Source organism: Oncorhynchus mykiss, chromosome 24 (assembly GCF_013265735.2).
Source record: "Oncorhynchus mykiss isolate Arlee chromosome 24, USDA_OmykA_1.1, whole genome shotgun sequence".
Classification (NCBI taxonomy): Eukaryota; Metazoa; Chordata; class Actinopteri; order Salmoniformes; family Salmonidae; genus Oncorhynchus; species Oncorhynchus mykiss.
In genome coordinates, this window is record NC_048588.1 from 43,221,165 (window position 1) to 43,241,164 (window position 20,000).

At 42.7% G+C, this 20,000-nt stretch overlaps 1 protein-coding gene across 1 annotated transcript in view; it reads right to left on the reverse strand.

Moving 5' to 3' along the window:
• Positions 1-2,820, reverse strand: part of LOC118944083 (V-set and immunoglobulin domain-containing protein 10-like 2) — a 4,911-nt gene extending 2,091 nt beyond the window's left edge. Inside the window, exons 1-2 of the mRNA XM_036961868.1 lie at positions 2,650-2,820; positions 2,220-2,440 (exon numbers count right to left, since the gene is read on the reverse strand). Of these exons, the coding sequence (XP_036817763.1) occupies positions 2,220-2,440; positions 2,650-2,716 (288 nt within the window). The 5' untranslated portion in view covers positions 2,717-2,820. The remainder of the gene's footprint in view (positions 1-2,219; positions 2,441-2,649) is intronic.
• Positions 2,821-20,000: the final 17,180 nt, after the last annotated feature.

The following is a 20,000-nucleotide window of genomic DNA, read 5'->3' on the forward strand; positions in this document are numbered from 1 at the left end:
TAGAAGAGGTTAGAGTTAGGGTAGAAGAGGTTAGAAGTGGTTAGAATTAGGGTAGAAGAGGTTGGCGTTATGGTAGAGGAGGTTAGAGTTAGGGTAGAAGAGGTTAGAGTTAGGGTAGGAGATGTTAGAGTTAGGGAAGAGGAGGGTAGATGAGGTTAGAGTTAGGGTAGAAGAGGTTAGAGTTAGGGTAGATGAGGTTAGAGTTAGGGTAGAAGAGGTTAGAAGAGGTTAGTTAGGGTAGAAGAGGTTAAAGTTAGGGTAGAAGAGGGTAGAGTTAGGGTAGAAGAGGGTAGAAGAGGGTAGAGTTAGCGTAGAAGAGGGTAGAAGAGGTTAGAGTTAGGGTGAAGAGGGTAGAGGAGGTTAGAGTTAGGGTAGAAGAGGGTAGAAGAGGTTAGAGTTAGGGTAGAAGAGGGTAGACGAGGTTAGAGTTAGGGTAGATGAGGTTAGAGTTAGGGTAGAAGAGGTTAGTGTTAGGGTAGAAGAGGTTAGAAGAGGTTAGAGTTAGGGTAGAAGAGGTTAAAGTTAGGGTAGAAGAGGGTAGAGTTAGGGTAGAAGAGGGTAGAAGAGGGTAGAGTTAGCGTAGAAGAGGGTAGAAGAGGTTAGAGTTAGGGTGAAGAGGGTAGAGGAGTTTAGAGTTAGGGTAGAAGAGGGTAGAAGAGGTTAGAGTTAGGGTAGAAGAGGGTAGAGTTAGGGTAGATGAGGTAACTAGGTTAGAGTTAGGGTAGAAGAGGTTAGAAGAGGGTAAAAGAGGTAACTAGGTTAGAGTTAGGGTAGAAGAGGGTAGAAGTGGTTAGAGTTAGGGTAGATGAGGTTAGAGTTAGGGTAGAAGAGGTTAGAGTTAGGGTAGAAGATGTTAGAAGAGGTTAGAGTTAGTTTAACTAGGTTAGAGTTAGGGTAGAAGAGATTAGAATTAGGGTAGAAGAGGTTAGAGTTAGGGTAGAAGAGGTTAGAAGAGGTTAGAGTTAGGGTAGAAGAGGTTAGAAGAGGTTAGAGTTAGGGTAGAAGAGGTTAGAAGAGGTAAGAGTTAGGGTAGAGTTAGGGTAACTCGGTTAGAGTTAGGGTAGAAGAGATTAGAGTTAGGGTAGAAGAGGGTAGAAGAGGTTAGAGTTAGGGTAGAAGAGGTTAGAGTTATGGTAGAAGAGGTTAGAGTTAGGGTAGAAGAGGTTAGAATTAGCGTAGAAGAGGTTAGAGTTAGGGTAGAAGAGGTTAGAGTTAGGGTAGAAGAGGTTAGAAGTGGTTAGAATTAGGGTAGAAGAGGTTGGCGTTATGGTAGAGGAGGTTAGAGTTAGGGTAGAAGAGGTTAGAGTTAGGGTAGGAGATGTTAGAGTTAGGGAAGAGGAGGGTAGATGAGGTTAGAGTTAGGGTAGAAGAGGTTAGAGTTAGGGTAGATGAGGTTAGAGTTAGGGTAGAAGAGGTTAGAATTAGGGTAGAAGAGGTTAGAGTTAGGGTAGATGAGGTTAGAGTTAGGGTAGCAGACGTTAGTTTTAGGGTAGAAAGATTTAGAGTTAGGGTAGCAGACGTTAATTTTAGGGTAGATGCGGTTAGATGTAGGGTAGCAGACGTTAGTTTTAGGGTAGATGCGGTTAGAGTTAGGGTAGCAGATGTTAGTTTTAGGGTAGATGCGGTTAGATTTAGGGTAGCAGACGTTAGTTTTAAGGTAGATGAGGTTAAAGTTAGGGTTGCATACGTTAGTTTTAGGGTAGATGAGGTTAGAGTTAGGGTAGCAGATGTTAGTTTTAGGGTAGATGAGGTTAGAGTTAGGGTAGCAGACGTTCGTTTTAGGGTAGATGAGGTTAGAGTTAGGGTGGCAGACGTTAGTTTTAGGGTAGATGAGGTTAGAGTTAGGGTAGAAGACGTTAGTTTTAGGGTAGATGAGGTTAGAGTTAGGGTAGCAGATGTTAGTTTTAGGGTAGATGAGGTTAGAGTTAGGGTAGAAGACGTTAGTTTTAGGGTAGATGAGGTTAGAGTTAGGGTAGCAGATGTTAGTTTTAGGGTAGATGAGGTTAGAGTTAGGGTAGAAGACGTTAGTTTTAGGGTAGATGAGGTTAGAGTTAAGGTAGCAGATGTTAGTTTTAGGGTAGATGAGGTTTGAGTTAGGGTAGTAGACGTTAGTTTTAGGGTAGATGAGGTTAGGGTAGCAGACATTAGTTTTAGGGTAGATGAGGTTTGAGTTAGGGTAGCAGACATTAGTTTTAGGGTAGAAAAGATGGGTTACCCACCCTCAGATGTCCCAGGCTGCTGGAGAGTAGAGGCTGGAGCACGGGGCCATGTCCATAGTTATAAGCCACAGCTAGGTTAGACTGGGACCCAGTCCTGGTGAATCCCCAGATGAGGATATCAGGCATGGTGGATCCACATTCTAGAGTCACAGAGCCCCCGACCACCCCTCTGGCCTGCTGACGGACATACTCTACCTCCTCTGGGTCCACGATCTCCAGACCTGAGGGAACATAACACACTTTATAAAAGCCTTGTTTAATAAGACAAGATTAAGTTAAAAACCTTTATACATAGAATATAGCAGTAAACGTGTACCAATATATACTGTAGACACATTAAGAAGAAGATAGAAAAATGATGAAGTACATCAACAGGACGTCCTCCTAAGAGCCTCCATAGTAACACTGGTTCAGTCCAGTGAGTCCTTACCCTGTAGAGGAGGCTGTAGTAAGCAGAGGAACAGACAGAGACAGGACATACTCCTGAGGGTCTCCATAGTAACACACGTTTCAGAGCTTGCTGGTTATTACAGCATTAACATCACAGAGCTTCTGAGTTAAGATGCCTGACTCCTCATCACAGGCTACACTACACACTGGGTGATCGAGAGAGAGAGAGAGAGAGAGAGAGAGAGAGAGAGAGAGAGAGAGAGAGAGAGAGAGAGAAAGAGAGAGAGCGAGAGAGAGAGAGAGAGAGAGAGAGAGAGAGAGAGAGATGGAGAAAGAGGGAGCCCAGGGAGAAAGAGAGACATATATACATTTGAATTATTCATCAATGCTTTTCCACCCCTCTCTCTACCTCTCATGGCCTGGCTAATGGTCAGACCAGAGAGAAAGAAAGAGAAGGAATTTTAGAAAGAGAAAAAGAGAGAGAGGTGTAGGGTGTCTGGTTGATGCCATAGCATCATCTATTATTGAATGAACTGAAAGGGATAGCAGCCTCTTCAAAATTCCATCAGTCAGAAGGTGAAATGAAATCCATGTGTGCAGAAAGACAGAGAGAGACATACAGAAAGAGAGACAGAAAGAGAGATAGAGAGAGACAGAGGGAGAGAGAGAGAGAGAGAGAGACAGAGAGAGAGAGAGGGAGAGAGCGAGAGAGAGACAGAGAGAGAGACAGAGAGAGAGGGAGAGAAACAGAGAGAAACACAGAGAGAGAGAGAGAGAGAGAGAGAGAGAGAGAGAGAGAAACAGAGAGAGACAGAGAGAGACAGAGGGAGAGAGAAACAGAGAGAGAGAGACAGAGAGAGAGAGAGGGAGAGAGAGAGAGAGACAGAGAGAGAGACAGAGAGGGAGAGAAACAGAGAGAAACACAGAGAGAGAGAGAGAGAGAGAGAGAGAGAGAGAGAGAGAGAGAGAGAGACAGAGAGAGAGAGAGAGAAACAGAGAGAGAGAGAGACAGAGAGAGAGAGACAGAGAGAAACAGAGAGAGAGAAACAGAGAGAGAGAGAGAGAGAGAGAGAGAGACAAACACTAGTCCCTATTTACCCCAAGAGGAACATACATTCATAGTTGATGACAATTTAATTAGTTCATGTATGAAGCACACAACATGTAATGTCCTGGTGTGGAGTCAGATATCTCCATTAGCCAGCTCCCATAGCATCAATAAAATTAGGATTTAGTTTCTGTTGGCACTAAAATCACTCCATTCCATAGCTCTCTTAGCCATACCCAGGGTTGGCTGGGTCACCTTCTAAATGTAATTCCGTTAGTTACTAGTACCTGTCCAAACTTTTAATCAGTAACGTAACTTTTAGATTACCTAAACTCAGTAACGTAATCTGATTACATTCAGTTACTGTTTGATTACTGTCCCCTAAAGAGGCATTAGAAGAAGACAAGCATGTCACGCCCTGATCTGTTTCACCTGTTCCTGTTATTGTCTCCACCCCCTCCAGGTGTCGATTATTTTCCCCAGTGTATTTATCCCTGTTTTTCCTGTCTCTCTGTACCAGTGTATTTAACCCTGTGCTTCCTGTCTCTCTGCACCAGTGTATTTATACCTGTGTTTCCTGTCTCTCTGTACCAGTGTATTTATCCCTGTGTTTCCTGTCTCTCTGTACCAGTGTATTTATCCCTGTGTTTCCTGTCTCTCTGGGCCAGTGTATTTATCCCTGTGTTTCCTGTCTCTCTGTGCCAGTGTATTTATCCCTGTGTTTCCTGTCTCTCTGTGCCAGTGTATTTATCCCTGTGTTTCCTGTCTCTCTGTACCAGTGTATTTACCCCTGTGTTTCCTGTCTCTCTGTCCCAGTGTATTTATCCCTGTGTTTCCTGTCTCTCTGTGCCAGTGTATTTATCCCTGTGTTTCCTGTCTCTCTGTCCCAGTGTATGTATCCCTGTGTTTCCTGTCTCTCTGTGCCAGTGTATTTATCCCTGTGTTTCCTGTCTCTCTGTCCCAGTGTATGTATCCCTGTGTTTCCTGTCTCTCTGTGCCAGTGTATTTATCCCTGTGTTTCCTGTCTCTCTGTACCAGTGTATTTACCCCTGTGTTTCCTGTCTCTCTGTCCCAGTGTATTTATCCCTGTGTTTCCTGTCTCTCTGTGCCAGTGTATTTATCCCTGTGTTTCCTGTCTCTCTGTCCCAGTGTATGTATCCCTGTGTTTCCTGTCTCTCTGTGCCAGTGTATTTATCCCTGTGTTTCCTGTCTCTCTGTCCCAGTGTATGTATCCCTGTGTTTCCTGTCTCTCTGGGCCGGTGTATTTATCCCTGTGTTTCCTGTCTCTCTGGGCCGGTGTATTTATCCCTGTGTTTCCTGTCTCTCTGGGCCGGTGTATTTATCCCTGTGTTTCCTGTCTCTCTGTACCAGTGTATTTATCCCTGTGTTTCCTGTTTCTCTGTACCAGTGTATTTATCCCTGTGTTTCCTGTCTCTCTGTACCAGTGTATTTATCCCTGTGTTTCCTGTCTCTCTGTACCAGTGTATTTATCCCTGTGTTTCCTGTCTCTCTGTACCAGTGTATTTATCCCTGTGTTTCCTGTCTCTCTGGGCCAGTGTATTTATCCCTGTGTTTCCTGTCTCTCTGTCCCAGTGTATGTATCCCTGTGTTTCCTGTCTCTCTGGGCTGGTGTATGTATCCCTGTGTTTCCTGTCTCTCTGGGCCGGTGTATTTATCCCTGTGTTTCCTGTCTCTCTGTACCAGTGTATTTATCTCTGTGTTTCCTGTCTCTCTGTACCAGTGTATTTATCCCTGTGTTTCCTGTCTCTCTGTGCCAGTGTATTTATCCCTGTGTTTCCTGTCTCTCTGTACCAGTGTATTTATCTCTGTGTTTCCTGTCTCTCTGTACCAGTGTATTTATCCCTGTGTTTCCTGTCTCTCTGGGCCGGTTCGTCTTGTATGTTCAAGTCAACCAGCGTGTTTTTCCCGTGCTCCTGCTTTTGCTATTCTCTCTTCTGCTAGTCCTCCCGGGTTTGACCCTTGCCTGTTTCTGTATCAGCCTGCCTGACCATTCTGCCTGCCCGACCATTCTGCCTGCCCTGACCACTCTGCCTGCCCTGACCACTCTGCCTGCCCTGACCATTCTGCCTGCCCTGACCAGTGTGCCTGCCTGACCATTCTGTACCTCCTGGTTTTGACCTTTGGCCTGTCCACGACCATTCTCTTGCCTACTCCTTTTGAAACGAATAAATATCAAACATTCAAACCATCTGCCTCCCGTGTCTGCATCTGGGTCTGAGCCCTTATAAAAACATGTATGTTACCAATTGAACGACATCTGTTGCAGGATAAATCCATGTTAAAGTTTACATATCTGGCCATATATGGATGTTTAATTTTACTTAATGGGTTGGTAATGTAGGCTTCTTCTAACCCATCGCTTTCTACTACATTATAATAATATGATTAAATTATATCTTTACATTAAAACCAAAGTCTATCAGAATTCCAGTCACTCCAATAAATGTTATACCCCTTGATCTTCAAGAATAGGACTTGGAAATATGGAAGAAAAGATGAGCCAAATTGTTTTACCTGAGCATGACCCCAAAACTAAGGCTGTATTAGCCAGCCCTACTCTGTTGTATATGATTGTGTTGTCATGGACGACTGATTGGGACTCACTGATTCAAGCTGTGTTCATGGCATGGCTTTGAGCACTACTGAAAAGGGCTATTTACAGATGAAAAATTAATGCTGTGTTCATGGCATGGCTTTGAGCACTACTGAAAAGGGCTATTTACAGGTGAAAAATGAATGCTGTGTTCATGGCATGGTTTTGAGCACTACTGAAAAGGGCTATTTACAGATGAAAAATGAATGCTGTGTTCATGGCATGGATTGAGCACTACTGAAAAGTGCTATTTACAGGTGAAAAATGAATGCTGTGTTCATGGCATGGCTTTGAGCACTACTGAAGAGGGCTATTTACAGGTGAACAATGAATGCTGTGTTCATGGCATGGCTTTGAGCACTACTGAAAAGGGCTATTTACAGATGAAAAATGAATGCTGTGTTCATGGCATGGCTTTGAGCACTACTGAAAAGTGCTATTTACAGGTGAAAAATGAATGCTGTGTTCATGGCATGGCTTTGAGCACTACTGAAAATGGCTATTTACAGGTGAAAAATGAATGCTGTGTTCATGGCATGGCTTTGAGCACTACTGAAAAGTGCTATTTACAGGTGAAAAATGAATGCTGTGTTCATGGCATGGCTTTGAGCACTACTGAAAAGGGCTATTTACGGGTGAAAAATGAATGCTGTGTTCATGGCATGGCCTTGAGCACTACTGAAAAGGGCTATTTACAGATGAAAAATGAATGCTGTGTTCATGGCATGGCTTTGAGCACTACTGAAAAGGGCTATTTACAGGTGAAAAATGAATGCTGTGTTCATGGCATGGCTTTGAGCACTACTGAAAAGGGCTATTTACAGGTGAAAAATGAATGCTGTGTTCATGGCATGGCTTTGAGCACTACTGAAAAGGGCTATTTACAGGTGAAAAATGAATGCTGTGTTCATGGCATGGCTTTGAGCACTACTGAAAAGGGCTATTTACAGGTGAAAAATGAATGCTGTGTTCATGGCATGGCCTTGAGCACTACTGAAAAGGGCTATTTACAGATGAAAAATGAATGCTGTGTTCATGGCATGGCTTTGAGCACTACTGAAAAGGGCTATTTACAGATGAAAAATGAATGCTGTGTTCATGGCATGGCTTTGAGCACTACTGAAAAGGGCTATTTACAGGTGAAAAATGAATGCTGTGTTCATGGCATGGCTTTGAGCACTACTGAAAAGGGCTATTTACAGGTGAAAAATGAATGCTGTGTTCATGGCATGGATTGAGCACTACTGAAAAGGGCTATTTACAGGTGAAAAATTAATGCTGTGTTCATGGCATGGCTTTGAGCACTACTGAAAAGGGCTATTTACAGATGAAAAATGAATGCTGTGTTCATGGCATGGCTTTGAGCACTACTGAAAAGGGCTATTTACAGATGAAAAATGAATGCTGTGTTCATGGCATGGCTTTGAGCACTACTGAAAAGTGCTATTTACAGGTGAAAAATGAATGCTGTGTTCATGGCATGCCTTTGAGCACTACTGAAAAGGGCTATTTACAGGTGAAAAATGAATGCTGTGTTCATGGCATGGCTTTGAGCACTACTGAAAAGGGCTATTTACAGGTGAAAAATGAATGCTGTGTTCATGGCATGGCCTTGAGCACTACTGAAAATGGCTATTTACAGATGAAAAATGAATGCTGTGTTCATGGCATGGCTTTGAGCACTACTGAAAAGGGCTATTTACAGATGAAAAATGAATGCTGTGTTCATGGCATGGCTTTGAGCACTACTGAAAAGGGCTATTTACAGGTGAAAAATGAATGCTGTGTTCATGGCATGGCTTTGAGCACTACTGAAAATGGCTATTTACAGGTGAAAAATGAATGCTGTGCTCATGGCATGGCTTTGAGCACTACTGAAAAGGGCTATTTACAGGTGAAAAATGAATGCTGTGTTCATGGCATGGCTTTGAGCACTACTGAAAATGGCTATTTACAGGTGAAAAATGAATGCTGTGCTCATGGCATGGCTTTGAGCACTACTGAAAAGGGCTATTTACAGGTGAAAAATGAATGCTGTGTTCATGGCATGGCTTTGAGCACTACTGAAAAGGGCTATTTACAGATGAAAAATGAATGCTGTGTTCATGGCATGGCTTTGAGCACTACTGAAAATGGCTATTTACAGGTGAAAAATGAATGCTGTGCTCATGGCATGGCTTTGAGCACTACTGAAAAGGGCTATTTACAGGTGAAAAATGAATGCTGTGTTCATGGCATGGCTTTGAGCACTACTGAAAAGGGCTATTTACAGGTGAAAAATGAACGCTGTGTTCATGGCATGGTTTTGAGCACTACTGAAAAGGGCTATTTACAGATGAAAAATTAATGCTGTGTTCATGGCATGGCTTTGAGCACTACTGAAAAGGGCTATTTACAGGTGAAAAATGAATGCTGTGTTCATGGCATGGCTTTGAGCACTACTGAAAAGGGCTATTTACAGGTGAAAAATGAATGCTGTGTTCATGGCATGGATTGAGCACTACTGAAAAGGGCTATTTACAGGTGAAAAATGAATGCTGTGTTCATGGCATGGCTTTGAGCACTACTGAAGAGGGCTATTTACAGGTGAACAATGAATGCTGTGTTCATGGCAAGGCTTTGAGCACTACTGAAAAGGGCTATTTACAGATGAAAAATGAATGCTGTGTTCATGGCATGGCTTTGAGCACTACTGAAAAGTGCTATTTACAGGTGAAAAATGAATGCTGTGTTCATGGCATGGCTTTGAGCACTACTGAAAAGGGCTATTTACAGGTGAAAAATGAATGCTGTGTTCATGGCATGGCTTTGAGCACTACTGAAAAGGGCTATTTACAGGTGAAAAATGAATGCTGTGTTCATGGCATGGCTTTGAGCACTACTGAAAAGGGCTATTTACAGGTGAAAAATGAATGCTGTGTTCATGGCATGGCCTTGAGCACTACTGAAAAGGGCTATTTACAGATGAAAAATGAATGCTGTGTTCATGGCATGGCTTTGAGCACTACTGAAAAGGGCTATTTACAGATGAAAAATGAATGCTGTGTTCATGGCATGGCTTTGAGCACTACTGAAAAGGGCTATTTACAGGTGAAAAATGAATGCTGTGTTCATGGCATGGCTTTGAGCACTACTGAAAAGGGCTATTTACAGGTGAAAAATGAATGCTGTGTTCATGGCATGGATTGAGCACTACTGAAAAGGGCTATTTACAGGTGAAAAATTAATGCTGTGTTCATGGCATGGCTTTGAGCACTACTGAAAAGGGCTATTTACAGATGAAAAATGAATGCTGTGTTCATGGCATGGCTTTGAGCACTACTGAAAAGGGCTATTTACAGATGAAAAATGAATGCTGTGTTCATGGCATGGCTTTGAGCACTACTGAAAAGTGCTATTTACAGGTGAAAAATGAATGCTGTGTTCATGGCATGCCTTTGAGCACTACTGAAAAGGGCTATTTACAGGTGAAAAATGAATGCTGTGTTCATGGCATGGCTTTGAGCACTACTGAAAAGGGCTATTTACAGGTGAAAAATGAATGCTGTGTTCATGGCATGGCCTTGAGCACTACTGAAAATGGCTATTTACAGATGAAAAATGAATGCTGTGTTCATGGCATGGCTTTGAGCACTACTGAAAAGGGCTATTTACAGATGAAAAATGAATGCTGTGTTCATGGCATGGCTTTGAGCACTACTGAAAAGGGCTATTTACAGGTGAAAAATGAATGCTGTGTTCATGGCATGGCTTTGAGCACTACTGAAAATGGCTATTTACAGGTGAAAAATGAATGCTGTGCTCATGGCATGGCTTTGAGCACTACTGAAAAGGGCTATTTACAGGTGAAAAATGAATGCTGTGTTCATGGCATGGCTTTGAGCACTACTGAAAATGGCTATTTACAGGTGGAAAATGAATGCTGTGCTCATGGCATGGCTTTGAGCACTACTGAAAAGGGCTATTTACAGGTGAAAAATGAATGCTGTGTTCATGGCATGGCTTTGAGCACTACTGAAAAGGGCTATTTACAGATGAAAAATGAATGCTGTGTTCATGGCATGGCTTTGAGCACTACTGAAAATGGCTATTTACAGGTGAAAAATGAATGCTGTGCTCATGGCATGGCTTTGAGCACTACTGAAAAGGGCTATTTACAGGTGAAAAATGAATGCTGTGTTCATGGCATGGCTTTGAGCACTACTGAAAAGGGCTATTTACAGATGAAAAATGAATGCTGTGTTCATGGCATGGCTTTGAGCACTACTGAAAAGGGCTATTTACAGGTGAAAAATGAATGCTGTGTTCATGGCATGGCTTTGAGCACTACTGAAAATGGCTATTTACAGGTGAAAAATGAATGCTGTGTTCATGGCATGGCTTTGAGCACTACTGAAGAGGGCTACTGTGTTCATGGCATGGCTTTGAGCACTACTGAAAAGGGCTATTTACAGGTGAAAAATGAACGCTGTGTTCATGGCATGGTTTTGAGCACTACTGAAAAGGGCTATTTACAGATGAAAAATGAATGCTGTGTTCATGGCATGGCTTTGAGCACTACTGAAAAGTGCTATTTACAGGTGAAAAATGAATGCTGTGTTCATGGCATGGCTTTGAGCACTACTGAAAAGGGCTATTTACAGGTGAAAAATGAATGCTGTGTTCATGGCATGGATTGAGCACTACTGAAAAGGGCTATTTACAGGTGAAAAATGAATGCTGTGTTCATGGCATGGCTTTGAGCACTACTGAAGAGGGCTATTTACAGGTGAACAATGAATGCTGTGTTCATGGCAAGGCTTTGAGCACTACTGAAAAGGGCTATTTACAGATGAAAAATGAATGCTGTGTTCATGGCATGGCTTTGAGCACTACTGAAAAGTGCTATTTACAGGTGAAAAATGAATGCTGTGTTCATGGCATGGCTTTGAGCACTACTGAAAAGGGCTATTTACAGGTGAAAAATGAATGCTGTGTTCATGGCATGGCTTTGAGCACTACTGAAAACGGCTATTTACAGGTGAAAAATGAATGCTGTGTTCATGGCATGGCTTTGAGCACTACTGAAAAGTGCTATTTACAGGTGAAAAATGAATGCTGTGTTCATGGCATGGCTTTGAGCACTACTGAAAAGGGTTATTTACAGATGAAAAATGAATGCTGTGTTCATGGCATGGCTTTGAGCACTACTGAAAAGGGCTATTTACAGGTGAAAAATGAATGCTGTGTTCATGGCATGGCTTTGAGCACTACTGAAGAGGGCTATTTACAGGTGAAAAATGAATGCCGTGTTCATGGCATGGCCTTGAGCACTACTGAAAAGGGCTATTTACAGGTGAAAAATGAATGCTGTGTTCATGCCATGGCTTTGAGCACTACTGAAAAGGGCTATTTACAGATGAAAAATGAATGCTGTGTTCATGGCATGGCTTTGAGCACTACTGAAAAGGGCTATTTACAGGTGAAAAATGAATGCTGTGTTCATGGCATGGTTTTGAGCACTACTGAAAAGGGCTATTTACAGATGAAAAATGAATGCTGTGTTCATGGCATGGCTTTGAGCACTACTGAAAAGTGCTATTTACACGTGAAAAATGAATGCTGTGTTCATGGCATGGCTTTGAGCACTACTGAAAAGGGCTATTTACAGGTGAAAAATGAATGCTGTGTTCATGGCATGGATTGAGCACTACTGAAAAGGGCTATTTACAGGTGAAAAATGAATGCTGTGTTCATGGCATGGCTTTGAGCACTACTGAAAAGGGCTATTTACAGATGAAAAATGAATGCTGTGTTCATGGCATGGCTTTGAGCACTACTGAAAAGTGATATTTACAGGTGAAAAATGAATGCTGTGTTCATGGCATGGCTTTGAGCACTACTGAAAAGGGCTATTTACAGGTGAAAAATGAATGCTGTGTTCATGGCATGGCTTTGAGCACTACTGAAAAGGGCTATTTACAGGTGAAAAATGAATGCTGTGTTCATCGCATGGCTTTGAGCACTACTGAAAAGTGCTATTTACAGGTGAAAAATGAATGCTGTGTTCATGGCATGGCTTTGAGCACTACTGAAAAGTGCTATTTACAGGTGAAAAATGAATGCTGTGTTCATGGCATGGCTTTGAGCACTACTGAAAAGGGCTATTTACAGGTGAAAAATGAATGCTGTGTTCATGGCATGGCTTTGAGCACTACTGAAAACGGCTATTTACAGGTGAAAAATGAATGCTGTGTTCATGGCATGGCTTTGAGCACTACTGAAAAGTGCTATTTACAGGTGAAAAATGAATGCTGTGTTCATGGCATGGCTTTGAGCACTACTGAAAAGGGTTATTTACAGATGAAAAATGAATGCTGTGTTCATGGCATGGCTTTGAGCACTACTGAAAAGGGCTATTTACAGGTGAAAAATGAATGCTGTGTTCATGGCATGGCTTTGAGCACTACTGAAGAGGGCTATTTACAGGTGAAAAATGAATGCCGTGTTCATGGCATGGCCTTGAGCACTACTGAAAAGGGCTATTTACAGGTGAAAAATGAATGCTGTGTTCATGCCATGGCTTTGAGCACTACTGAAAAGGGCTATTTACAGATGAAAAATGAATGCTGTGTTCATGGCATGGCTTTGAGCACTACTGAAAAGGGCTATTTACAGGTGAAAAATGAATGCTGTGTTCATGGCATGGTTTTGAGCACTACTGAAAAGGGCTATTTACAGATGAAAAATGAATGCTGTGTTCATGGCATGGCTTTGAGCACTACTGAAAAGTGCTATTTACAGGTGAAAAATGAATGCTGTGTTCATGGCATGGCTTTGAGCACTACTGAAAAGGGCTATTTACAGGTGAAAAATGAATGCTGTGTTCATGGCATGGATTGAGCACTACTGAAAAGGGCTATTTACAGGTGAAAAATGAATGCTGTGTTCATGGCATGGCTTTGAGCACTACTGAAAAGGGCTATTTACAGATGAAAAATGAATGCTGTGTTCATGGCATGGCTTTGAGCACTACTGAAAAGTGATATTTACAGGTGAAAAATGAATGCTGTGTTCATGGCATGGCTTTGAGCACTACTGAAAAGGGCTATTTACAGGTGAAAAATGAATGCTGTGTTCATGGCATGGCTTTGAGCACTACTGAAAAGGGCTATTTACAGGTGAAAAATGAATGCTGTGTTCATCGCATGGCTTTGAGCACTACTGAAAAGTGCTATTTACAGGTGAAAAATGAATGCTGTGTTCATGGCATGGCTTTGAGCACTACTGAAAAGGGCTATTTACAGGTGAAAAATGAATGCTGTGTTCATGGCATGGCTTTGAGCACTACTGAAAACGGCTATTTACAGGTGAAAAAATGAATGCTGTGTTCATGGCATGGCTTTGAGCACTACTGAAAAGTGCTATTTACAGGTGAAAAATGAATGCTGTGTTCATGGCATGGCTTTGAGCACTACTGAAAAGGGCTATTTACAGGTGAAAAATGAATGCTGTGTTCATGGCATGGCTTTGAGCACTACTGAAAAGGGCTATTTACAGGTGAAAAATGAATGCTGTGTTCATGGCATGGCTTTGAGCACTGCTGAAAAGTGCTATTTACAGGTGAAAAATGAATGCTGTGTTCATGGCATGGCTTTGAGCACTACTGAAAACGGCTATTTACAGGTGAAAAATGAATGCTGTGTTCATGGCATGGCTTTGAGCACTACTGAAAAGTGCTATTTACAGGTGAAAAATGAATGCTGTGTTCATGGCATGGCTTTGAGCACTACTGAAAAGGGTTATTTACAGATGAAAAATGAATGCTGTGTTCATGGCATGGCTTTGAGCACTACTGAAAAGGGCTATTTACAGGTGAAAAATGAATGCTGTGTTCATGGCATGGCTTTGAGCACTACTGAAGAGGGCTATTTACAGGTGAAAAATGAATGCCGTGTTCATGGCATGGCCTTGAGCACTACTGAAAAGGGCTATTTACAGGTGAAAAATGAATGCTGTGTTCATGCCATGGCTTTGAGCACTACTGAAAAGGGCTATTTACAGATGAAAAATGAATGCTGTGTTCATGGCATGGCTTTGAGCACTACTGAAAAGGGCTATTTACAGGTGAAAAATGAATGCTGTGTTCATGGCATGGTTTTGAGCACTACTGAAAAGGGCTATTTACAGATGAAAAATGAATGCTGTGTTCATGGCATGGCTTTGAGCACTACTGAAAAGTGCTATTTACAGGTGAAAAATGAATGCTGTGTTCATGGCATGGCTTTGAGCACTACTGAAAAGGGCTATTTACAGGTGAAAAATGAATGCTGTGTTCATGGCATGGATTGAGCACTACTGAAAAGGGCTATTTACAGGTGAAAAATGAATGCTGTGTTCATGGCATGGCTTTGAGCACTACTGAAAAGGGCTATTTACAGATGAAAAATGAATGCTGTGTTCATGGCATGGCTTTGAGCACTACTGAAAAGTGATATTTACAGGTGAAAAATGAATGCTGTGTTCATGGCATGGCTTTGAGCACTACTGAAAAGGGCTATTTACAGGTGAAAAATGAATGCTGTGTTCATGGCATGGCTTTGAGCACTACTGAAAAGGGCTATTTACAGGTGAAAAATGAATGCTGTGTTCATCGCATGGCTTTGAGCACTACTGAAAAGTGCTATTTACAGGTGAAAAATGAATGCTGTGTTCATGGCATGGCTTTGAGCACTACTGAAAAGGGCTATTTACAGGTGAAAAATGAATGCTGTGTTCATGGCATGGCTTTGAGCACTACTGAAAACGGCTATTTACAGGTGAAAAAATGAATGCTGTGTTCATGGCATGGCTTTGAGCACTACTGAAAAGTGCTATTTACAGGTGAAAAATGAATGCTGTGTTCATGGCATGGCTTTGAGCACTACTGAAAAGGGCTATTTACAGGTGAAAAATGAATGCTGTGTTCATGGCATGGCTTTGAGCACTACTGAAAAGGGCTATTTACAGGTGAAAAATGAATGCTGTGTTCATGGCATGGCTTTGAGCACTGCTGAAAAGTGCTATTTACAGGTGAAAAATGAATGCTGTGTTCATGGCATGGCTTTGAGCACTACTGAAAAGGGCTATTTACAGGTGAAGAATGAATGCTGTGTTCATGGCATGGCTTTGAGCACTACTGAAAAGGGCTATCGTTGACCTTTTAGTTGGTTACCCTTTGATATCTTGATAATGTGCAGCTGTTTAAAGAGCAAATCCACAGATGAAACAACAAAATCTCCACCCCGCCCCTGTTTTGGTAAAAAGCAATGTAACCACTATCAGATTAATAGACAGCTGAGTTCCCACATATGCTGCTTTTCCTTCCCTCTGCAGTCCAACTCATCCCAAACCATCACAATTGGGTTGAGGTCGGGTGATTGTGGAGGTTGGGTCATCTGATACAGCACTCCATCACTCTCCTTGGTCAAATAGCCCTGGAAGGGGTTTGGGTCAATGTCCTGTTGAAAAACAAATGATATTCCCAATAAGCGCAAACCAGATGGGATGGCGTATCACTGCAGAATGCTGTGGTAGCCATGCTGGTTAAGTGTGCCTTGAATTCTAAAAAAAATCAGTGTCACCAGCAAAGCACCCCCACACCATAACACCTCCTCCTCCATGCTTCACGGTGGGAACCACACATGCGGAGATCATCCGTTCACCTTCTCTGCGTCTCACAAAGACACGCTGGTTGGAACCAAAGATTTAAAATTGGACTCACCAGACCAAAGGACAGATTCACACAGTCTCCTCTGAACAGTTGATGTTGAGATGTGTCAGTTACTTGAACTCTGTGAAGCATTTATTTGGGCTGCAATTTCCGAGGCAGTTAACTCTAATCAACTTATCCTCTGCAGCAGAGGTAACTCTGGGTCTTCCTTTCCTGTGGCGGTGCTTATGAGAGACAGTTAACTCTAATGAACTTGTCCTCGGAGGAGAGGTACCTCTGAGTCTTCTTTTGCTGTGGCGGTGCTTATAAGAGACAGTTAACTCTAATCAACTTGTCCTCTGCAGCAGAGGTACCTCTGAGTCTTCCTTTGCTGTGGCGGTCCTCATGAGAGCCAGTTTCATCGCATGATGCTTTTTGTGACTGCACTTGAAGAAACTTTTAAAGTTCTTGACATTTTCCGTATTGACTGACCTTCATGTTTTAAAGTAATGATGGATTGTCGTTTCTCTTTGCTTATTTGAGCTGTTCTTGCCTTAATATAGACTTGGTCTTTAACCAAATAGGGCTATCTTCTCTATACCACCCCTACCTTGTCACAACATAACTGATTGGCTCAAACGCATTAGGAAGAAAATAAATTCCACAAATTAACTTTTAACACCTGTTAATTGAAATGCATTCCAGGTGACTACCTCATGAAGCTGGTTGAGAGAATGCCAAGAGTGTGCAAAGCTGTCATCAAGGCAAAGTGTCGCTACTTTAAAGAATCTCAAATCTCAAATTGATTTGTTTAACACTTGTTATTTCGTGTCTTCACTAAAAGCCCCACTTTTATTCTATAGGCTTGGATCCACACTATGCAGCTGTTATTCCATAGGCTGGGATCCACACTGTTATTCTATAGGCTGGGATCCACACTATGCAGCTGTTATTCTATAGGCTGGGATCCACACCATGCAGCTGTTATTCCATAGGCTGGGATCCACACTGTTATTCTATACGCTGGGATCCACACTATGCAGCTGTTATTCAATAGGCTGGGATCCACACTGTTATTCTATAGGCTGGGATCCACACTATGCAGCTGTTATTCAATAGGCTGGGATCCACACCATGCAGCTGTTATTCAATAGGCTGGGATCCACACTATGCATCTGTTATTCTATAGGCTGGGATACACACCATGCAGCTGTTATTCTATAGGCGGGATCCACACTATGCAGCTGTTATTCAATAGGCTGGGATCCACACCATGCAGCTGTTATTCTATAGGCTGGGATCCACACTATGCAGCTGTTATTCTATAGGCTGGGATCCACACCATGCAGCTGTTGTTCTATAGGCTGGGATCCACACTGTTATTCTATAGGCTGGGATCCACACTATGCAGGTGTTATTCCATACGCTGGGATCCACTGGGATCCACACTGTCCACATTGCAGCTGTTATTCTATAGGCTGGGATCCACACTGTTATTCTATAGGCTGGGATCCACACTGCAGCTGTTATTCTATAGGCTGGGATCCACACTGTTATTCTATAGGCTGGGATCCACACTATGCAGCTGTTATTCAATAGGCTGGGATCCACACTATGCAGCTGTTATTCTATAGGCTGGGATCCACACCATGCAGCTGTTATTCAATAGGCTGGGATCCACACTATGCAGCTGTTATTCTATAGGCTGGGATCCACACCATGCAGCTGTTGTTCTATAGGCTGGGATCCACTATAGGCTGGGATCCATATTGCAGCTGTTATTCTATAGGCTGGGATCCACACTGTTATTCTATAGGCTGGGATCCACAATGCAGCTGTTATTCTATAGGCTGGGATCCACAATGCAGCTGTTATTCTATAGGCTGGGATCCACACTGCAGCTGTGATTCTATAGGCTGGAATCCACACTGTTATTCTATAGGCTGGGATCCACACTGTTATTCTATAGGCTGGGATCCACACTGCAGCTGTTATTCCATAGGCTGGGATCCACACTGTTATTCTATAGGCTGTGATCCAAACTGCAGCTGTTATTCTATATGCTGGGATCTACACTGTTATTCTATAGGCTGGGATCCACACTGCAGCTGTGATTCTATAGGCTGGGATCCACACTGCAGCTGTGATTCAATAGGCTGGGATCCACACTGTTATTCTGTAGGCTGGGATCCACACTGCAGCTGTGATTCTATAGGCTGGGATCCACACTGCTATTCTATAGGCTGTGATCCACACTGTTATTCTATAGGCTGGGATCCACACTGCAGCTGTGATTCTATAGGCTGGGATCCACACTGCAGCTGTGATTCTATAGGCTGGGATCCACACTGCAGCTGTGATTCTATAGGCTGGGATCCACACTGTTATTCCATAGGCTGGGATCCACACTGTTATTCTATAGGGTCGGATCCACACTGTTATTCTATAGGGTGGGATCCACACTGTTATTCTATAGGCTGGGATCCACACTGTTATTCTATAGGCTGGGATCCACACTGTGATTCTATAGGCTGGGATCCACACTTTTATTCTATAGGCTGGGATCCACATTGCAGCTGTTATTCTATAGGCTGGGATCCACACTGTTATTCTATAGGCTGGGATCCACACTGCAGCTGTTATTTTATAGGCTGGGATCCACACTGCAGCTGTCATTCTATATGCTGGGATCCACACTGTTATTCTATAGGCTGGGATCCACACTGCAGCTGTGATTCTATAGGCTGGGATCCACACTGCAGCTGTGATTCTATAGGCTGGGATCCACACTGTTATTCTATAGGCTGGGATCCACACTGCAGCTGTGATTCTATAGGCTGGGATCCACACTGTTATTCTATAGGCTGTGATCCACACTGTTATTCTATAGGCTGGGATCCACACTGCAGCTGTGATTCTATAGGCTGGGATCCACACTGCAGCTGTGATTCTATAGGCTCTGATCCACACTGTTATTCCATAGGCTGGGATCCACACTGTTATTCTGTAGGCTGGGATCCACACTGTTATTCTATAGGCTGGGATCCACACTGTTATTCTATAGGCTGGGATCCACATTGCAGCTGTTATTCTATAGGCTGGGATCCACACTGCAGCTGTTATTCTATAGGCTGGGATCCACACTGTTATTCTATAGGCTGGGATCCACACTGCAGCTGTGATTCTATAGGCTGGGATCCACACTGCAGCTGTCGCAAGAGAGCGTTTTTCACTGGCTGTCCACTGGTTTCAAAAACAATGATTGATCGGCAGCTTAAACTTCTTGAATTCAACCAATATTGGGTTCAAATACACCTTTAGATTTGTGAACCATCCTCAACAACCCCAATCCGTAAGATGCAAATAGCTAAATGAGAGAGCAACAGTGTGATTCACATCAATGCTCTATGTAGATATCAACAATAAGTGATATCCGTATCGCCGTAGACTAAACCACTACTGTCATCTTTACCTCCAAGGGTTTATTCAAGACGGATAATCTTTGGATGCCGACAGCAGCCGCACCAATGGAAGAGTTGGACTGTAGCCAACCAAGCCTCTTCCTGCTCTTTTCCCGCTATCCATAAAACACATTTGGTGTGTCATCATAGTGGTCTCTGATTGGTGGTCCTCATTTGGTGTGTCATCATAGTGGTCTCTGATTGGTGGCCATCATTTGGCGTGTCATCATAGTGGTCTCTGATTGGTGGTCATCATTTGGCGTGTCATCATAGTGGTCTCTGATTGGTGGCCATCATTTGGCGTGTCATCATAGTGGTCTCTGATTGGTGGTCATCATTTGGCGTGTCATCATAGTGGTCTCTGATTGGTGGTCACCATTTGGTGTGTCATCATAGTGGTCTCTGATTGGTGGGCAGACTCACTCAGGTGGAACAAACTTAAACTCAAACTTAAACTATTCAAAGCTGATTTGAACGTCATTGAGAAACACAGAGAAGTGTCAAACATCCTCAATTTAAAAGTAATCCTCTCAGTAATCAGCTAATTTTTTCAAAAGTATCTGTAATCTGATTACAATATTATGCTGTTTTTTGTAAT